This window comes from Ambystoma mexicanum, chromosome 8, assembly GCF_040938575.1.
Source record: "Ambystoma mexicanum isolate Mex_15411 chromosome 8, UKY_AmexF1_1, whole genome shotgun sequence".
Taxonomy (NCBI): Eukaryota; Metazoa; Chordata; class Amphibia; order Caudata; family Ambystomatidae; genus Ambystoma; species Ambystoma mexicanum.
The window spans coordinates 1,621,323,640-1,621,346,248 of NC_090929.1; the positions used below are offsets into that span (position 1 = coordinate 1,621,323,640).

General features: G+C 45.0%; 1 protein-coding gene across 1 annotated transcript in view; it reads left to right on the forward strand.

The window, feature by feature from the left end:
- FHIP2A (FHF complex subunit HOOK interacting protein 2A) overlaps positions 1–22,609 on the forward strand; it is a 416,741-nt gene that overhangs the window by 73,184 nt on the left and 320,948 nt on the right. The window contains exon 2 of the mRNA XM_069611895.1: positions 4,454–4,532. Coding sequence (XP_069467996.1) covers positions 4,454–4,532 — 79 coding nt within the window. The remainder of the gene's footprint in view (positions 1–4,453; positions 4,533–22,609) is intronic.

A 22,609-nucleotide genomic window follows, 5' to 3' on the forward strand; every position in this document is an offset into this window, starting at 1 on the left:
GTGTCCAACCATGTTCTAGTCGGTTCAGGATTCACATATGGGAGAAATGAAGGGCTCAGAGTCATTTTCAATGCTTTTGCTTTATGATATGTCATCAGAGTTCTATATTAATCCAATGTTTTTCTGTGATGGATTGCAACACTTGTTGACGGTGTAGGAGAAAATTGAGTTAATCATTATGAGCATGTTAAACATAAGTGAGATAATAGCAGGTAGTTCTGTTTCTCCAGCGTTGGATCTTTCATGGATTCACATGCTTAGAATATTCCCCGTCGTCAGACTGGGAACCCTTCCCAGTCTGGCGACGGGGAATATTCTAAGCATGTGAATCCATGAAAGATACCAACGCTGGAGAAATGGAGTTACAGGTAAGAAACTACTCCCTTCTTTTCTGTAGACAAGCTGCCAATATTTGTGTCGAATGTTATGGGGGACCCCCTCTGCATGTAAAGTTAGGGGACCATCTTTGATTGATTGTTTTAAGTAAAACCCAATATTCGGATTAAATATACCTGTTTCTTGTCCCAAAATGTTGGGACCAGATTGATGCGTTAGGGAGTGTTGGTTCAGGGGACATTTGGCAAAAAATGAATCGTCAAAACTGAGCTATATTCTAAAGAGTCACTACAATACTGGCTGACGGGACTTTGGTACTTTCTGACCACCCTCAGTGCCACGTGTTTTGCACCGACCGCTCCATTATAACCACACTCCTGTTTCTTTGGAAGAACCACAAGCAACCAATCCACTGCAGATTTCAGGTTGCTCTACATGAGCACTTTATATTAGTTAAATGACCATTAGATGGTGTGATAATAACCGCTATTACAGCACTACGATGAGGGCGGTATCTATGATAAAGTGCTAGGTAAAAGTGTGATATTCATAAACTTAAACAGGAAAGAAGGGTCGGACGGAAAATGTTTATGGATTGTTGGTTTAAAGCATTAAGGAAAGTCACTGAACTGTCATGTTGGAGGAGGTAATATGTATATTTGGCTGCCGCTCAGTTCAGGATGCTGTGGGTTGAACCTTAAACATCCCTGATGAAGGGGAAGAGTGGGAGGTGCCAACCGACTTAATTTGTTTTGTTGTGTATTCGTAACAGCACCAAATGATGATAAAATATATGTTCTATGTACAGCACTTGGGCGTAAGCAGTTTTTATGGCCTTTTTACGACTGTTGAACCAGGTTAACTTTTTAGGGTGCATATTAACTTGATGCAAACCTTTTTATTGTCGTAAGCCTACTTTAAACTGTCACCTTTTTAATAAATGCAAATGGCTTGGTAAAAAATGCATTTATTAAACCAATTTGGCCTGCGACCCTTATTGGTTTCGGTCCTCTTACGCCCCCTAGTTATGGGACGCCACTGCATACCAATGTGACGTTTTCGCCTGTTTTTCATGTTTGCCGACTAGTGGATTGTGCACATATGGCCTAAAATGAACGCTACATGATCTGACCTTTGCTCACCGGTGGAAGATAGAATTATGTTTTGACATGTTTGTCTTGGAACTCAGCAAGACCACGCCGAGCAGCACAGGTTCGAGGCCCGTCCCGCGCTTGGAGGCTGGATTCCGGCATAAAGCGTGACACAACTAGACCCCAATCAATTTGTGTGTTCTCCTTCTGGCTCTCTGTGGGACCACTTAGATGTTGGTCCCTGGCTCTCAGTGGGACCTGTAAGTGTGCTTACTCTATGGTTCTTAAAGGCATTTGTAGCGCGCACCGTCACCAACGGAATTGGTCCCCAGGCGCTCGGGTGGATCTGTAAACAGGAAGGCGGGATGGGTCAGTAAGGTGAAGGGGGGGTAGAATAGTGAGGAGTGGTGTTCTGTTGGCAGCTTCATCTTGGTGTACACCGTGTGCTGAGCTTTAGAGCGAGTATCGGATCAATGTCAGTCCTCGTGTGCTGTTGTTGCAGCTTAGGGGTTGAATTGCCATTATTGCCTGGCCGTGCTGGGCCTGTGAAATGGGCGATTTGGCACACTTTCTCTTCTTGATGTGGCTCCCGAGCTGAGGTAGTGGAAGGGTTCTGAAAGGTAGCTGTTTGTCCCCGGGCTATTCATGAATGGAGAACACGCTTCCTGCTGCACAGCAAACACGTCGGCATAATTAGCTTGCGGTGCACGTTCTGCTGTTTTAACGGGTTTACTACTTGCACATTTAAAAGCTGAAATCAAACCCGTTTTGCCGTGTGTTAGTCACTCCGAGGCTTGTACGCACACGCCGACAGACGTCGTATTTTCTTCCAGCGCCCGTGACTGAAAGGCAAACGGATTATGAATGTGACAGACCTGTGTCTCGAAGGTAGGAAGGGAAGATGTGATCCCTTCCTGTGGACAGCGGATGTAGAATATTTTCTGACAGTTTGACTGTGTGTCTGTGTCTGTGTCTTTGTCTGTGTCTCTGGAAAAACCGTGGGATCGTTTTAATTTTCTGAATGGGGATTCTCGATTAGTTGGAAGTACAGGATCTCCTTATGTGGATGGGTAGGTGTTGTCATTGTACAAGCCTAGCCGAAGGAACACTCTTATAAAGAAAGACATTAATTGCCTGCCAAAGCATATTGATAGCACCCAATTGGCGCTTCTTCTGCAGCTCCAGGCCAGCTCCAGAACCTGCAGCTTGCTTTGAGTTTGAATCCCCACGATGATTTCTTTAGTGTGAGCCACTATTGTATCTGCAAGAACTTGTTCTAACACCTGCCAGCTGTCCAACTCCAAGTTAATTTGTGCTTTAAATAACAACCTGAGCAAAAGCACATCCGTCCCATGTTCACTCTTGACGCTTCCCTCCCTACAACAAACACAGCAGCTCTTGGTTGACAAACCGTTGGAGCGAGAGGCCAGAACCCCTTTTGTGGATGCTCTTTTCCGCTCGGAGTTTAAATGGCCTTTGCCCGGAGTCCTGCTAAACCATGGTTGTGTTTAGGTCCTGCATAACGGTTCCATCTTTGTCAGGTTCAGGATGTTGCCAGGGGAGAGTTTTGTGTGCGCTGACGATATGTAGAGGCATCTTATTTCCTTTAGTGTTGAACTTTTTGGGATCCCTTGTCTCTGGGTGGACTTCTTTTAAGGGAACAATGAAATGCTTTAAATTATCCCCGAGATATTCACGTGTGTGTGACTGATTGTGCGCGCATGCCTGTGTGTGAGAGAGAAATTATATTTTCAGTTACATTTTGTAATCTGTAATACCTACACAAGATGGCCCTGTGTTTACTTCCAGGCAGGATGCAGCTCAGATGAAAAATGCTAGGATTCTAATCGATCCATTCTTCGTTTATAGTATGGCACAGCTTAATATAAAAAGTCCCCCTGCACTATTCCCCTGGCTTTTTTGGCGGAGCTAATTTACATATTTCCTTAGTGTTTTTTTATTCTCCAAGGTGCCACTGACGATGACTTCAGAGTTCAATATAAAGGGAATAATGCCCGATAGAATATCTTCAAGTGGGTGAGGTTCTGCGCATTACTGGCGTCTGCAAGAGTAGGCATGGCTTAAGTTCAAAGTCAAGTTGTCGCATTCTTTGCCAATAGGGGATTGCAAGCATGGGTGCCGGTCGGGTGAGGGGCGGAAGGGGGGGTCAATGTTGTTTCTTCTGTATTGGGCACATTAATGAGGTACTGGTGCAAATCAAATTTGATACTCGCAATTCACAGGCCATTCTATACTGGAATGCGTTTTTAATGTTCTATTCCTTACCGCCTCATGTCTCTGCTCACATTTTCAGGTCACTTTTTTCAAATGTTTCTTGGCGTCCTGCCAGTTGTGAGAGGAACTTATGAATGAATTGGAGATTTTGTTTTTCTGACTGTTTGCAAACCTCTGCATTTGTTTTAATATGGAAAAGAAAAAAAAACGTTTTATATTGCTCTGTAACCAGCCACCAAAAGTATTTGTTGTACAGTCTGCAAATTGTATGATGGGCTGCAGCGCGTACATTAGAAATCACACTGATTGGTCTATTCTCTATATGCAGTAAGACCATGGCTTTTCTTTATCTGCTTCCTGGTGTTTTTGTGATAGCTCCCCAGGTGCCACTGCTAGAACTCTTAAAAGCAGGCTTCAGCGCTCACTCTTTTGATGCTTGCAGTGTTTGTTACCCATGCACTGATCAGCACTGCACTCCAGAACCAGTTCCCTCGCCACCCCTAAGCTCCACAGAGCACGTCAATGCACATCTCCCCTGCACCTCTAACTGGAGGGAAGGGGGAGACCTTCAGTATAAGAAAATATTGCAGAGCAGAATGGTTTTTCATATTTTTTATTTACATATTTATAATCCCGGAAATCCCCACCCTCCCTCCTCAAAGTATTCAAACATATTCAATCAGTTCCAAGAGCAGAATGTTTGGACATTGGGTTATTGGAGTGCGACAGCCGGCGCTTAAGCTCATTGCCACGTCCCCCTGTGACACACATCTTTTTGTCTCTTTGTATAGCTTGCACCATCGCTTCCTCTGCAAGAAGATTTTGTTTACCACTGGAAGGCTATTACACACTATTACATCGAAACATCTGGTAAGGCAACTGTTTTATTTCACTGTGTCTGCTGATTTGAAAGTCTTCTTGTCCTGCCCGAAGACCTGTGTGCTTTGTGAGTGGATTACATGCACAGTTGCTTGAAAAGGTATTCTGTTGGGGAAACCAAGAAACCTTGGAAGGCTACCCCTACCATATGCCTAACCTACAAAAGTTCCCTTGCTGCCCTCACCTTTGCACTCTGAACTCCATGAAATCCCCCTACTTTCACACACCTAATTTCCTTCCTCCCAATCCTCAGCAAACTCATCTACCCTCCAAGCTCTGCTCACACCTCCCAATAAATAGCTGCTAATGACGCAGCTCACTAGTGTTCCTCTAAAACCTCTACAATTCGTTACACAGCCCTCTTCTCTCCCTCACGTAGCTCTCTTATGCCCACCACCTCTCTCCCTACCCCTTCTATTGAATTACCACCCATCGTGCGCTCCCATCAACCCTTTTCCAACCCAAATGGTCAAATATTTGGTCTCCCTTCCTTACCCCTATCTTCGCTATGGTATAGCGCATTATTGTGACCTTAAGGTATCCTGGCGCTGAGCAAGTTGAAAGTAAAAAGAGGAAACGGAACCAATAAAAAAGAATAAGCAACAGAGCAGGTATTTACAGGAGCGAAACAAAGTTTTAAGTGACTTCCTAAAAATCAGATGACATTCAATTGCTCTAAGAGAGGAAGACTGTTCCAGAGCTTCTGCGCAGCCACCAAAAAGGCACAGCCGCCCACTGTGCTCTTATGAAATCTCAATACAAGTACCATCAGCAGAACGGAGAGCACGCAAAGGTTTAGATTTACATAGTCTTTCCTGGAGGTACACAGCCCCTTTGCCATAGATAGCCTGATGCACACGGCAGAGAGTTTTAACGGGGAGCCAGTTCAACTTCCTAAGAAGGCGCGGTAGCGGATGCCGATTTGGGAAGATTAGTTACAAGCCTCACAGCGGAATTCTGCAGGACTTGCAAACGTTTAACATGATACTTGGTCTGAGCTAATAAAGTAGCATTACCATAATCAATTACTCCAAAGATGGAGGCTGAGATCTGAAGTGTAGGAGACAAAGATTCAGATTTTAACACCAACATTTTTTACAGATTTGTACGGGGTCGGTAGAGGGCTAAGTTCCACTGGCCAAAAATCCAGGGTCCAAAGATGTTTAGCTGAGGGGCTGAAGGGGGGCGGAGGGTGCAGCAAAGACCAGAACCTCGGTCTTATCCCCATTTAACTTAAGCCAATTCTGGTTCATCCATTGGCTGATTGCGGTTAAGCAGTTTATGAGACATGAGACCGACTCAGTAGGGACCCGATCAGTACGAAATAGCAACTGTGTATTGTCTGAGTAAAGAAGGCAGCCAAAAGTACAGAGCTTTTTACCTCTTTCCTGTCGCCTTCAGATCTGTAACTGTCTTATCCCTATTGAAGAAATCCTCTGCTGACCCAGGGCTTGCAAAATCTACTAACCACTTGCATTGGCGGGGACATTTTATGAAGGGTGCATGGTATTTGACCTTCTTGGCTAATGTGGGGATGTATTTGCCATTTACTGCAAACAAGCCTTCAATGATAGTGGCTGTGGGGATGCACTTCCATTTGGTTTCCATAGTAAACACTCCACCAAGACTGCACTCATTCATGTCTCTGGGATTCTCTGATGCTCAACACACCAAACTTTCTTCTGTACTCATCCTTTTGCACCTCTGCCGATTTCGACACGTTCAACCACTCCGCTCTCATCCTCACTTTTCAGGACCTTGTGTTTGCAAATCTGCTTTTGCCTGGACTGCCTCCTTCCTCGAAGGTAAATCCTTTAATATCACTTGGAACTTTCCAAAACTCGGACCCCTCCCCTTTCCCTGTAGGCGCTTCCCCACAACCCAAGGATCAGTCCTTGGACCTCTGCTCTTCCCCCCCCCCCTGTACCTCTGTCCTACAAAGACTTAGCTTGCCTTTCACCATCCCCTTTTTGCTGATGACAGTAACATATATTTCTCCTTTCCCCCCTTCACCAAGCCTCCTACCTGCACTCTCTACAACCTACCCACATCCAACCCTACTTTCATCTACTGACAATATGCTGGTTATCTCTCCATGCACAACTGCTCTCTTTTCAAGTTCCTTCTTAAAGTTCCTTCTCCTGGTCTGCAAAGCTTTCAATTGTCGTGAGTTCCATATAACTACCAGGTTAGACTAAGAAAATGGACCATAATTGGGAGGATCCAGCCCCCACTCCCACCCTAGGTGGGCTGGCAATAAAGGCCTAGCAGCCTTTTCTCACGACACAGTATCAAATGGTTGCTGGATCAGAACTCCAAAAACGTCTTTTCTCGTCCGATTACAACACCATAATGTGCTTTGCTACAATGGTAGAAGCGTAAGTGGATGTAGGTTTGTTTGTTCACTCACCTCCATAGGAACTCGAAACCTGTCCTCCAACCCTCATTCGTAAGCATTACATATAAGTATGTACAACCCTTACACATCATTAACTAAAGTGTTCTCTCATATACTCACGGTATCTGCACACATTGTAGAAGGGGATAGTGAAGAAAACCGAAGTGCATTTTTCAGCACAGGGTTTGCACATTGAATCAAGAATACCTACTACAGTACAAAATAATACAATTTATTTTACAAAATAAAACTATTTCTCAGTTTTCTCTCTAATGTTTCACCAACAAATCAAATGAAACCAACTTTGTTACAGGGTACAATTCATATTTCTATCAAACCATATTTATGAGCAGGGTCTGCAAAAACCATCTCTTCAGAAACAACCCTAAAAACTGCTCAGTTCATTCCCAAAATGGGCATGTCACACATCTCTTTAAGACAAGCTAAGAGCTGAAAGCAAAACGCTTCAACATCAACTAAGTTCAAAGAAACATGTTCCATTCCACTTCTCAAAATGCAAGTATGCATCAGAGAAACTACATTTAATGAAATGCAAGCATAAAAACACATTCTGTAGTTCATTAATCCATTCTCCCCTCTGCCAGAGAAAGACTAGCATCTTTGCAAGAAAAAAGTGTTTTAAATACCTATAAAGACTAGCATTTTAGCATCATTGAATAGAAATGCAGCAACGAAAATGAAAACACATTGTATTAAGAACCTATCTGAAATAAAGAAATAAACGACCAGCAGTTGGCACAGTTCCAATTCAGTAACACCAAGCAAATAAGGTGCAAAGCTCAAAAGAAAGCAAACGCCCCCATTTGTCGATCTTGACAGTTCTGTTTCACAATGGCTACTCAGCTTGCCCCATCTGATTGTGCCAGCCCTCCCCAATGGACTTCAATAGGGTTTATATAGGGGCCGAGATGGGAATTCCCCAACCATTAACTTACATGTCACTCAATGTGCTGTGCGTCAGCCATTAACTTACATGTCACTCAATGTGCTGTGCGTCAGCCAATGCCCAACTATGGTACCTTGGCATTAAGCCTTACCTTTATGTTCTATGATTTATGTAAACGTCCTACAAAGACTCCTCCCCATCAGCACAAGATTTCAATAACAATGCTTTAGAGTCTAGTGTCCTATCAGTTGTACACAAGCAAGGTGCCCAATTAGTTTGGTCACTTTGTACAATGTGTCGAGGACAGGATGATCTAAATTACATATTTGCTGTATCAAATCGAACCGTAGCTTGACGCTCTGAAGTCTGTTCACGTCATCAAGCTATTATTGTTAAGGGCGGCATCGTGCTGTGCTAGGTGAAATGTGAAGGCTTTGCACATTGCTTTGGCTTCAGTCGTTTCTTGGCTTCTATTTATGCAAAGGATGTAATTGACTTTGCTTGAATTTCTTGCTGGTTCAATGTGTAAGTAGGATTTGCAGAACCAAATATGTGTGTGCATGTATACTTGAATAAGCAAAAGCAATCCAACATCTATATGTAAGTAGCTTAAACACACGGCTCACTAGTGGCTGCTGTGCAAATGTAAAGTAAATACTAGTTAATTAGGGCATCTAGCGCCTTGAGCGCTTCCTGTTTCAAAGCACTACATTCTTCTAACTTGTTTTAGTCTAAGTTAGGGTACATATATGAGGGGAAGTCTACATGTCATGGTATCATATGCAACTTTCCTACCCTATAGAGGGGCAGAATGTGTGTCTATGCATGACACACTGGTCTTTCTCCTCAGTACCTGTCCGATAGATATCTGGGAGTACTGCCATCATGCATCAGAGTGGTTCCACGCCGTCTCTTGCGGGGGCTGCCTCTGTTGGAGTCCATTGAGGCACAGTGTACTTCGGTTCTTGGGACAACAAGGTCATCCCACACCAAACATTCCACTCAACCTACCAGTGGTGAATGGGCAACAACATTATCGCCATTGGGCATGACTCTCGGGAAGACACACTCTCACTTAAGTTTGCAACAGAAGCCTCCTTCGAGAGGTGGGGCTTGTATCGTGCTCTAGTCACTGCAAATGCATAGTGACCGGAGGAAAAGAATTGGCTCCACTTAAACATGTTGGCATTGTGAGCAGTGGACTTAGCCCTCCAGAGCTTCTTACCCACGATCAAAAGGGCATCAATGAAAATGCAGATGGACAGTACCACCCACCTGCATGTTTTATATAAATGAGAGAATATGGCACCCGGTCCAGTGATCTGTCCCAGGAATCTCAAGCGCTGTGAGAGTGCGCCATCTTCATATGGTTGGGACACTTTTTGGGGACATTAAATCAACTGGCAGATGCTTTCAGCAGAGAGGCCTCCTTCATGCAAAAGTCTGATTTTTAAAAAGAAATAATATTTTTAAAAGACACAACTGTCTTCCAGAGGTAGGGGACACCACCCCTAGACTTTTTTTTCCAGCAGTCTAAAATCGCAAATTGCCACCACTTTGTCAGCTGCTACATTCACCCAGAGGCCCATGTAGAGGTGTCACCATCTATTCCTTTATGCCTTTTCTCTGCTTAACCCGATGCGCAGGGTGCTGTGTCACCTCCTCATGATACTAATAGCACCTGCTTCGCCACCTGGTGCCAGAGGATACTGATATGCCTAAGGCTACACCCCAAACTGTGACCGGGGAGAAAGATCCGGCCATCGCCATGATCCGCCATCTCAAGTACCATGTTCTCCTGCTCCTGCACCCTACTGATATCGCGCCGCCCGGTGCGCACATTGAAGCCTGGATCAGCTGTTCCTATTCTTGCCTTCCCGCCTCACGCTCTCCGTGCGCTTTCTCTATTGGGGATCAGCTGTGCTGGGAGGTTCACCAGTCCCTCGCGCTCTTGATCAGCTGTGTTTTGAAAGCTTCCTGTTTCGTGCTTCTCCCCGCGCATCTCTGACCTTGATCGGCTTTGTTTGCCAAGTCTTCCAGACCTCCCGCTCCCATTCCGCACCTTCAACTTGATCAGCTGGGCTGTTTGAATAGTCTTTGCTGACTTCGCGCTCGTAACACATGCTCATTTTGAATTGGGTCAGCTGATCCTGAATGACCCTGACAACGTTCCTGCAGCAGAGCTACTCAAAACAAGGTAAGCCTTGTGGCAATAATTCTTACCACAGGCCCCCCTCTCGCTTTGCACGCGAGCATTTTGATGGGCAGAATTTGCAGAGAAGAAGAAGGGGGGAAAAAGAAAAAGTATATCAAGTGTTTTCAGTGTGCACATTTTAAACGCAGCCTCTTGCCCATACAAAGCACATGTGTAGAAGCTCTTGTTTTTTTGCCATCAATCTGCTTGTGCTCCTGAATCGCCTGACTTTCTGATCCTTTGTCCAGCACTGCAGCAGCCATTTACCATTGCAAGATGGCTGCTTGCTTTTTCATGCTGTCTCAGCAAAATGACCTGGCCCTCTCGCCATTGGCTACCTCTTTTTCCTCATCTACCAATTGGCTGGTCTGGGAGGCGGTAGAGGCCCTTAGTCCAAAGGCCCATTTCTAAGGCCCCTAGGCTACCACCACACCCTGATCCTCCCTGGGGCTGCAAGCTGCCTCAGCTATGAAACTGGACTATCAAGACTCTTTACTTCCCTCTCCATGGGTTAGGTCCCTCCTTCTGCCTACCCGTTCTTTTTCCCTCCATGGACCTTCACTCTCCCCTCTGCCTGTTCCAACTGGTCTCCCTGTATGTTCTCTAATGCAAATTTCCATAACCCATTTCTTTTACCTATGGTGCCTTAGCATTTGCTTCTGAAAGTCAACTTTGGGTGCGTTTCTGTAAATCAAATTTGGGTGTATTTTTGTAAATCAAATTTGGGTGTGTTTCTGAAAGTGTTTCTGAAAGTCAAATTTGGGTGTCTTTGTAAATCAAATTTGGGTGTGTTTTTGTAAATAAAATGTGGGTGTGTTTTTCACTATACTGTGGCCCTCAATTGTAACCTGCTAGCCCAGTGACTGTTCTATACCGCTTTTCTTGCATATTTCTCCTACTGCCTCCTCTTTCTACCTTCCCATGGCGTTATCTGTTTCTCCTCTCAACTCCAACTGCTTCTCCATCAACTATCCTTCCCTTCTCACTATGTCTGGTAAGAATACATTTAAAAAGGATATCTTGGCTTCCAACCCCGGTCTCTCCATCGCTGATACCTATTCCAGGGCCTCGGCCAGACAAACCCTCACTGACCTTCTCTTTTCCGTTCCTTGGCCAGATCTCTGGGCCCCTCATATGACCTCTGTCCTGTCTCCTCCTCTCCCATTAATGGTGGCACCCGCTGGGAAGTCCTCATGGATTCCTTTGACTCTACCTAAATGGCACTGTCATGGTGCAAGGCCTTCAGGCTAATCTCCTCCTCTTTGATAGGCGGTTCCCTCAACTTCCTCTCATCTCCAGCTGTCCCCTACTGTCCTCCCTTGTCTACCTTGCCCTCCTTTCCTTACTCCTCTGTCCCATCTCAAGCTCCCTCCACACCTCCGCAGGGCGTACCTCTGATTTGTACCCCTCCCCGGAAGGTCTTTAAGGCGGGCAACCCTCTTCATCTTGCCACTCTCAACTCTCGCTCGGCTGTCAAACACTCCTCTGATATCTGCCACCTCCTAGAAGAACTTGACTTCGATGTCCTCGGTCTTACTGAGACGTAGTTCACAGCCAACTCCGTCACAGGTTTTTACACTCTCCTCCCTGACGGCTACAAGATCCTCTCCACCCCCAGATCCAACCGGCCAAGAGGGGGTGTAGCCCTGATCTTCCCTGAGTGGATTCCTGCCTCTATCATCCCCACTCAGTCTTACTTCTCTTTCAAATGCCTTGTCTGCAGTTTCTCTTTCTCTCTCTCTTTCTCTCTCTCTTTCTCTCTTTCTCTCTTTCTCTTTCTCTCTCTTTCTCTCTTTCTCTTTCTCTTTCTCTCTCTCTTTCTCTCTCTCTTTCTCTTTCTCTCTCTCTTTCTCTCTCTCTTTCTCTCTCTCTCTCTCTCTCTCTTCTCGCCACTCTTACTGTTGCTACTCTCTATCGGCCACCTGGTCAAATCACCTCTCTTCTCTCCGAGTGGGCAGTCCACTCCTCCTCCGTCCTTGCCTCTACCACTCAACTCCTCCTCCTTGGTGACCTCAACATCCATCTTGATTCTCCCTGTTCCTCATCTGCTCTCTTTGGCGACCTCTGCAACTCCCTCTCCCTCTCTATCCTCCCCTCCGGCCTGACTCACTCTGCTGGTCTCACACTGTCTTGATCTCCTTTGGCCTCCCCCTCTCTACTCCCCTCACCATCCCTCTCTCCTGGAGTGATCACTGCCTCCTCTCCTCTTTCCATCTCTTCCCCTCAAGTGATGCCTACCTCAAGATTTCCACCCGCCTTCTTGGTCATAAGCGTGTGTCAGTCAAGGCTTTTGCTGTCCGCACCAAGAAGAGTCCACATTCAAGCACGCGTCTGTGGGGCATCTAACAACTAGGACGAACTCTTTAAAATCTGCATGGAGCTGGCCAACCCTGCTGCAGTCTCCACCCTCCTCTCGCCTCCAAGGCTCTTTGCTATGCCCTTGCCTCTCACTTTTTCTAAAACCCAGGACATCTTGTCCACCCTTCCCTCCACTCCCCCTCCCCTTCCCTCCACTCCCCCTCCCCTCTCCTTCTCGGCTTGCTGACCCCTCTTCAGCTACCCCCTCTCTTTCTCCTCCTTCCCTCTTTTCTCCCCTGATGACGTCGCTAGACAAGTCCGATCTATGACAGCCTCATCAAAACAGGTCCATCCCTGTTCCTCTAAAACCATTAAGGACCACATTGATACCCTCGCTCCGGCACTCGCCGATTTCTGCAACCTCTCCTTTGCCTCTGGTTCCTTCCCCCTCCCCTCTGAAGCACTCCCTTGTGCATCCTCTCCTCAAGAAACCCTCAGCTGATCCCTCTTGTCCGGCTATCTATCGCCCAGTTTCCATTACTCCCTTTTTGGGGTAAGCTCCTGAAAAAGCTGGCCATCTCTCAGCTTAACCTTCATTACGACATTGTTGGCTCTCTCCATGACCACCAATCTGGTTTCAGAGCTGCCAGAAGCATGGAAACTGCTCTCCTGAACATCTGTGAAGGCCTGCTCTCCAACCTTGACTCTAACATTCCCTCTGTCCACATCCTACTTGATCTCTCCTCTGTATTCGACACGGTCAAGCACACCACCCTGCTCAATCGTCTCTGTGACCACTTGGGTATCACCGATCAGACTCTGGCCTGGCTGACCGCTTTCCTTTCTGATCGAGCACACCGACCCTCCCATGTACAACTTGGGTCCTTCCAATCTTCTATCGCCCTCTCTACCTGTGGTGTTCCCCAAGGGTCTAACCTCTCGCCCTGGCTTTTCAATCAGTACCTGGCAACTCTTGCCTACTGCATTTTCTGTTTAAACTTCCAGTGCTATGCTGATGACACCCAACTCATTTTCAGGCTTCCTTCAGCCACCTCCTCTCCTTCCCTCATCTCTGATTGCCTAACTGCCATTCAAAAATGGTGTGCTACCAACGATCTTTGTCTAAATGCCAATAAGACTGAGATCCTCCTCATTGGTACACCTTCTCCATCCTTTCCCCTCACTCTCTGGCCGGCTTCCTTTGGCCGCCCTCTTACTCCTACCCGTGAGTCTAAGAACCTTGGGGTCATCTTTGACTCAACACTTTCCTACTCCGCACACATCTGACATCTCAAAAACATCAAACATCTTACTGCACCTCCTTAGAGTTACTCTGCCTTTCCTCTCCTTCCCTCAGAAGCTCACTGTCTCCCAAGCTCTGGTTCTCGCTAGGTTGGACTACTGTAACAGCCTTTTCTAAATCTACCTGCCTCCACTCTCTGTCCTCTACAACTAATCCAGAACAGGACTGCAAGACTTGTCCTTTGCCTCAAGCCCTGGGATCGTATCTCTCCAGCTCTGAAATCCCTTCATTGGCTACCAGTGGATGTAAGGATTACATTTAAAACCCTCTGCATTGTCCACAACGTTTTCTGGGGCCTGGGTCCAAAATACCTTCAACTATCCTTCTGTAAATACCTCCCCTCTCAATCCCTTTGCTCCCCTACTTCTAACTCCCTCAAGGTCAGTCGTTTTTCAAAGAAACGAGCTGGGGGTAGATCTGCCTCCCTTTGGAACAGCCTCCCGGCCACCTTGAAACCTGAGAACCATCTCCGGTTACGGAAGCACCTCAAGACCTTCCTCTTCGCTTCTGCCTTTGCCCCTCTTCTCCCCTGCTGATCTGTTTTCTCTCTCGGCACTGTGCACCTGGCCACCCTCTGTCCTTCGGGCCCAGGTACCTGCTCATCCTGCCACCTTCCTGCACTGCTTGCGGGCCACCCCTGCACTGGGCCTGTATCTGTACCCATACAGTCCCCTCCCACTTTTCTTCTGCACTTATCAGATATACCCTATCTGACTAATCTAGCACTTGCTGGCTGCACTTCCACCGTTCATCGCCTTTATTTATTTTACTTAGTATTTATTCTGTGCTCTCCTCTGTTCTGCACTTTCCACTTCTCCCCCTTCCATGCACTCTCCCCCTTTCTCCCTTTTCCGTGCACTTGCACGTTCTCGGTCACTGGGCCTAGTAAGAACGTTGTTTTTGTTTCTCCCTTGTTCCCCTCCCCTTGCCTGGTCGTGCTCTGAAACACTTGCGTACGAGCGCGATACACATTAAATATCATATCATATGCAGTCAGCCTCTCAAGCACCATGTGGCTGACCTATATGTTTTTGGACCTTCTGGTAGCTAAAAGGCCAGATTGTAGGAGAACCTCCTATGTCAAGAAATGCAAGTGATTCTGTACATGGTGTTTTCCACAGAGCCTGCGTTCATTTCACGTTTAACCTAGTCTACTACTTTTCCTACATTTTGCCCTTCTAATCTGGACTTCGGCAAACTCCATTACCACTAGTGTGAGGGTGCTCCTACTTCAAACAATTCTTCACAGGCCTCTTAAGAACATATACGTCAGTATTGCAACTGCATCCCACATGAGCGATCAACATAGTTCTGTCCAGGCGCCTGTAGCCACCATTCAACCCTTTGCCCAAGGTGAACCTAAAGTAGGCTTCATGGAAACCAGTGTTCATAGTGGTGAAAACTTCCAGTCGACAGGTTGGCGATATTGAAGCTTCAAGTTTCTCAGTTAAGACACTGTAGATTGTCTTTTAGGTTTCCAAGGTTATTTTTTGCACGCACCCTCTATCTTCCAAGGTGGTTTCAGACTTTCACGTGAACAAGTCAGCCACACTTCCCACCTTTTTCAAAGATCACACTACACCGGCTGAAAGGGCCCTTCACAAACTTGACGTCAGGAGAGCCTTGTAGTACTTCCTAGACCACACAACTACTCTGAGAAAGACTGACTCATATTTGTGGTTTAAGGCTGTTCTCTGTCAATAACGGCTTGCATTAAGTTTTGACAGGCCAAAGCAGGGAGGCTACTGCAAGTTCCAGCAGCTCATTCTACGCGAGTTAGAGGTTCTACAGCTACCTTCCATGCAGGGGTTTTTCTCCAGGACGTTTGCGGGGCAGCAGCTCGAGATCACGTCATGCCTTCACCAAGCATTACTGCTTAGATAAGATCGCAAGCCCGGAATCAGTGGTTCGACAGGCTCTGCTACAATAACCATTTTGATAAGGCGAGAGTTTCCTTGTAGTAATTTCTTCCATCTTCTCAGCATGTGTTGGTGTATGCAAAATGTTTTTTAGGTTACCTTGTCAGAAGCCTCTCCACCTGCTGTGGAAGTCTAAACTGCTTAGTAATCAATCCTAACCAAGTGAAGCTATTGAAATTCCAATGATGCAGGAAAAAAAGTTACTTGTCTGTAACAGTGGTTCTTTTACAGTGGAAAGTTTCATAGATTCACATGCAACCCTACCGACTTCTCTGGTCAGTATCAGTTGGACTTGCACTTCAGCCATACTGTGCAACACGACTATCCTCTTAGAATATGAAGATGGCTCCCCTGGGAGGCGCTTTATGCACTCGTCCTCATTGTCCTTGGAGGAAAATGAATCAGAAACCCAACAACGCTTCTAGGCTTTCATACTGCCATGCATGTCTGTAGAACGGAGGACTCCCAACCTAACTACAGGGAATTATTCTAAGCCTGAATCTCTGAGAATGTCCAACACTGTAGAACCAACATACTCCATACCCCCTTCCATGAGGATGATTGATTCCCATGCAACCTTCAGGAAAGCCATCAAAACCAGACTCTTTGTGTGACAATGCACTCGTGCCATATGCTGTTTAACCTTTCATGATAATGTCCTTGATAGCTGCAACTAAGCTCTCTGTACTAAGTATTTCTGTGCTGGGCTGCATTCTTGTAACCCTGAATCAAGCCTGCTTACGTTTCCTCCTTGCGCCTCGATGCCCGTTGGCTGTTGTGTGCTCTACAAATACAAAAATAAAAATAAAATAAACCGTTGCAGGTAAGTAACTTTTTCCCCATCCATCTCCTGACCAAACGTGTGATACGGTGGTGTAAAACTGTTGACATTTTTTTTCACACGTCCGCTTTTCTCCTATTGAGGCCCTCAATACCTACTTTCATACAGCCAAGATCTGGGGGCTTTATCTCCATTATGTATATGTTCACTGCTTGAAGGTTATACCGTTCTGGATCCAAGATGGACGCAATCAGCCCATACAGTAAGGCCAAGTGGAAGAACTGCTGACTAAGACAACAGTAAATACTGCGCTCTGTAACGCATAATTTTCAACAGCACGGGATCCAACAGGCAGTGCTTCGATACCTACAATCAGAAACATGCTTAGCAATCAGTGGGCCATGGCACACTAGACATTGAAACATCCAAAGGGACTGTTGGAAAGTCACGCATGCTGATGCTACTTGCCATGTCACTGGGGAAGCCCATAACACCATGAGCCAAGAATCTATGTAAATGGCAGATGTTTTGCTTTATAAATGGAGCATAACATAATATTGCTGCCTTCAAATGGCAAATGCATTCAAAGCATTGGTGAATGTAAGATGACTTTCCATTATGGCCAGTCGTTTGTCGTTCTCCCTCCTCTTCTCTGTGAGAATTTGAAAGTAGGTTTCCTGCATGAAAGGCTATATCAAGCAAGTAATATTAATGCCTAACTCTGTTTACATGTCTAAGTAGGCCCAAGTCACAGTATTCCATTGTCGCCTAGACCTTTGCCTATGATATATTTACTCTTCTCTTTGTTACATAGAACTGGCTGTCCTCCAGAGGGTTTGAATGTGTGGAATCTTGCAATGTGATTACTGCGAAAAACACTGCAGTCACAAGTCTAAACGTGCAGTAATTGCCAAGTGGGCATTAAGATCAGCCAAGCAAGGTTGCAGTGTTTGTTGATGTGCTGGCAGCACTTGATCACACTATGGCTGTCTCTCAAAGAGAGATGGTAGTGATCCCAAACCTGGCAATTTTACTTCTGCAGCCCTAGTGAGCTGTTAGCCACAGGCAGCGTGTGCTGAGCGTTGCTCAAAATGTAGAGGCAGTTTCAGGTACCATGCAGGCGAGGGGATGTCCCCAGTGCGCACCTATATTATATTTGATTCAAATCTGTGAAGCAGATATTGGATATCGGATATTCGGGATTTGAGACAGGGACACTGACTGAAAATTGCTGTATCAATATACTATTATACAGACCTCCTTCTCTCATCTCAGAGTTTAATGAAGATATTACCCAGCAATTAAACACCTTGAAAGGCATCAACACTGCTACATTGGTACTAGGAGACTTCAATAGATGGTATGGGAATACAAAGGGTAAGGAGGCAACTTACCTGGAGAAAATATTAAACATCGATTTTAGGGTTATGAACTCGGACCCCACTATGAAAAATGGTAATCAACTCGATTGGGTTATTACCAATAATTTGGAGACCAATGGGTTCGAAACCAAACTTTGCATTTGCTCGGACCATTCCATAGTGACATTCTCATTGACCATAAAAATCCACATGAGGAACAACAAGGGGAATAAGCCAAAATAAATCGGCAACACGAATTACAAAAAAATTGTCGGTACACCTTGAGCAATGCATATAGAAAGCACTAAAGGATTCTAAAGGAGAAGACTCATATGATGAACTGGTCGCAAACTTACTACTATATGCCAAACAAATGGTGGAACAAAAAGCCCCTTTAAAAACGAAGTCAGTAAGACCTAACAACAACCACCAGAAATGGTTCAACCACACCCTAGTTGGACTGAAAAAGAAAAAAGGAGAAGAGAGGACAGATGGCAAAAAAATCCATCACAGGAAAACAAAGATAGGTGGAAAGGAAGTGAGAACATTTACAGAAAATGCATTTGTAACACAAAAAAACCTACTTTAATGAACAAATAAAGGCAGCAGAAAACTTGACTAGTAGACTGTTTGAAATCCTTAAAACAATCGAAAAGCCCTAGTCCCACCTTTCTCCCCATCCCAGGAAGACTGTGATTAAGTACAATTCGCTTTCCCAGAAAAAAAAATGTAAAAGCCAGGGATTTGCTAAGGAAGTCTGAGTCATCGGGCTAAGCAGATCCCCTTTAGGAGTTGAGATTTCAAACCATCAGGAACCTTTCAACTTCAAAATAATTGCCACAGAAGAAATGCTAAGAACCCTAAACTCGATGAAACCTACCACATGCGCTGAAAACATAATTTCCCCAACTCATTCTGGAAAATGCAAACCTCTTCGCCCCTCTACTCGCCAAGATGGTGAATGCATCTTTTCGTGACGGCCGTGTCCCGGACACCATCAAAACGGTTACTATTACAACTCTGGTAAAGAAACCGAAGCTAGATCAAAGGGACCCGGGTAATTTAAGACCAATCACAAATTGCAATTTCCTTCTTAAGGATAACATTGCCACCTCCCAACTGTAGACATTTGTAGAAGCTAATGAGATCTTACATAGCCAGCAGTCTGGATTTCGTGCAGCACATAGCACTGAAACGGCAATGCTGGACCTACGGTTTCACCTGTTAAGCATAGTGGAAAAGGGGAGCACTGGGCTGCTTATACTACTCCTATCTCAGTGCAGCATTTGATCTCTTGGGTCACAATCCGCTCAAGCTCGCACTTGAGAAGGGCGCAGATTGCTCCACAGAGGCAATCAGTTGGCCAACATAATTTCTCGCAGGCAGAAAATCTAGGGTCCATTGGGGAGATCATTTCTCTTTTGAAGAGATCGGCTGTGGAGTACCACAAGGGACAAGCCTATCACTGCTTCTTTTCAACCTATACATCAGGTTCCTATGTGTGGTCCTTGATAAAAAATCAGCATTTTTCACAAACTACAATGACAACACCCATCTGGTGGTCGAACCGAGTGGAAATTATGCCCAGGACAGTGCAAACGTGAAGGCACTCTACAAAACAATTGAGAATTGGATCAACAATAATTGGCTGTGCTTAAATGCCAAGAAGACAGAGTTAATGGTCTTCGGTTCAAACTATGCTAGGGCCAAACTATCACCAATATAAATCCTTTCTCATAAATGACTCCCAAATAAAGGTGGTAAATAAAGTAAAAACATTGGGGATCTATAAGGAAGCGTCCTTGAGCGCGGAGGCACAGGTCCTGCAATTAAATAGGATCTGTTCCTACTATCTCTCCCCTCCGGACAATCCGTCCATACCTGAGTGAGGAAAATTGTTCAACAATTGCAAGAGCAACCAAATTGTCCCGATTGGACTATGGTAATCCGCTCTTGCTGGGGGCAAACAAAGGGCACGTCGGCAAGTGTCAAATAATCCAGAACAGCGCAGTGAGAATCACAAAAAGGAACACATCAGTGAGGATAGAATAAACTTGCATTGGTTATCTGTGGAGGACAGAATCCAATTCAAGGCCTTGACTTTGACACATAGACTGGGGCTTTCCTATGTAGGCACCTATCTTAAAAGGAAACTGGTCGCCTATGTGCCGGGTTGCGTGCTTAGATCAGATTCAAAAGGCCAAAAAGAGATAGCAAGGTTTAAGAAAGTGAATGGACTGGGCAAAGCTTTCCACATCAAAGCCGCCACTAAATGGAATAATCTTCCATTACAGATTAGGCTGGAACAGAGATATACCATCTTTCGTAAAAAAACGTAAGACCCATCTTTTCAGATAATGCGCTCCTGAGTCAGTCAAATGACCTATGATACTATTTATATGATTTATTTTGTCCTGTGATTTCGCTACGTTCGTCTTTGTCTTACGTCTCCATGTAGGTGCCCCGATGCTTGTGGGCTTACGGCGCGGTACACATGAATAAATGTGATGCACACGAGTGCGCGCAGGGGTGGACTGGCATGCCAGGACCCGGGAACGGGTAAGTGTGTGTGTTGCATGTTTGTGTGTGTGTGTTTATTTTCAAGGTGTATGGGGAGTACTGAGGGAGGAGGATTCGGGGGGGGTTAACCCCCCCCCATTTTGAACAAATCTCGTCTGGGGAGGGTGCTGGCGAGGCAATGTGGATTTTTGCTTTTTGTAGGCCGTCCAAAATCAGCCAAAAGAAAATCTGTCTCGCAATTTGAGAAGGGAACACTCATTCCTTGGCAGCAATTATGGACAATGGCTGAGGGAGGAATTGATTTAGCAGCAGAAAGAAAAAAATATATTTGAGCACATTATGCATTTGTAGGTATATTTAGGACGGGGTGCTCTGCAGATGTTATGATCCCTCACTATTGGTTATGCTGGGTTGGACTGATGGGAGTTGTAGTCCAAAACCTTTGTAGAGCCAAAGGTTGCAGACCCCTGATTCTGGAAGAGATTTTTAGTTAACAATTGTGTCTTCTATGTACATTGACTCAGTGGCACTAGGCTGGAGAGCATCCAGACAGCATGGCTTTCCTCACTACAATGACAGCCTTGAACATGGCTGGGACTTGACCTGCTTTAGGCACCAGACAGTGTTGAGAATAACTATCTATGTGGTGTGACAAAGAAATGACTGGTCACACATATGCATGAGTGGGTGCACCAGAGCTAGGCCTTTGGTCAAGCGTGGGGTTTTGCAGGCTAGCTTGAGACTACTAAGTATCTGAGACTTTTTAAAAATTGCAAGGTAAGATTTATTTTGGGACTATCATACACTCGAGCAGACTTCAGGTTCAACCGCGACCAGTATTTCATGGAGAGTGGAGAAGTGAAGTGCCTGAATAGTACACAGCATCTCCTTTTATACAATAAATGAAGGCTTCATCCGCATAGGTTATTTGTTATTCATTTGCAAGAGATAACAACACACATATGTCCAGACTACATACACAATAATGCCCTAATCCCCAGAAGGCAGAACAAATTGCGTATTCAACAGATGTTATTGTTATGTCAAAAGTCTTCACTTTGCTTATGGCTTTAGTTACAAGCTCTTTCCGTCAGTTCACGGACAGTGACTTACGTTTAAGGCCCTAAACACAATCTGCTTGCTCTCCATTTCATCAATGGTCCCCATATTTGCACAACCTTTATAAGATACCTTTTGTGCTTTTAAGTGGAAGGGCTGAACACTATGAAGCATTGTGTTACTAACCTCTGCTTAGTGCAGCCAGTCTTTACTTAAGATTTAGTTAAGAGAATAGAGCCATATTGGAATAGCTTTTCCTTCTTTGTGGAATAGGAGGACCTGCCCTTAATGTTATTTAACCTAGGTTTATCTGTGAAGGCCAGGCGACTGATACATGCCCTCTGCACGGACCCAGCCTTTTCTTGTAATGACTGAAAGAGGAAGCCATGATCACATTTCTATTTTGTTTCTACTCAATGACTGACAAATGCGAACCCATTTTGAATATTACTAAAATAACAGGATTTTTATCCCAAAAAGGGATTAGCTTAGGGCTAAGAAAGATGCATATTATTATATTCTAACAACCCCTCCGTTTAGCCTATGTGATGTCCTTCTTGCCAAAAATGCAGAGACTTTCAATATCTATGTCTGTTAAATTCTGAATTTGTATTTCTTCCATCTTCATAGTATTAATTATATGACTATCTTTGGGGAGGGCCTTCATTCTTTTGGCTACCCTAACACAGATCTAAGATATAAAGGAACCATATACAGGACTGCATTGAAGACAACAGCAACCTAACATTAATTAACCCAAAGACCACTAACAATGTAGACAGTCATTTTTATCCCCAATCCTTTAGCAGACGCTTGTAATCGATCAATAGCAACAAAGATATCTCTAGCGCTATCGGGTACGTAAGTCCAGCAAGAAGAGACCACAAATTTACAAACCCTTCCTTTCACAGCCATAAGAATGTCCTGCACCATCCTATTTTGAGGTGCCACCAATCTAATAGCGTTCTGTTCAGTTGTTAAATTCACAAATATATTTGCAGTCTCGTTCAACATACTTTCTACCACTCCACTGAGTCTATGAATGCTTCTGGAGTTAAGTGCAACCCCTAACAATGGTATTATTCCTTTCCCAAAATCTGCTGCTACCTGGGCATCGGTATCAGACTGGTCCACTTCTCTTTTCCCTCTGTGATTTTACATGGTGGTATTTATTATCTGTGGAGTCCACATACACTCCAGGGAATATATTAGCAAGATAACATATGCCTGTCCAACCCTTCTCCAACCACTTATATACTTTCCTGTCCTCACAAACATAATACCAATTCCCATAAGGAAGGATGGAATTGGTATAGTCAAAAATAGTA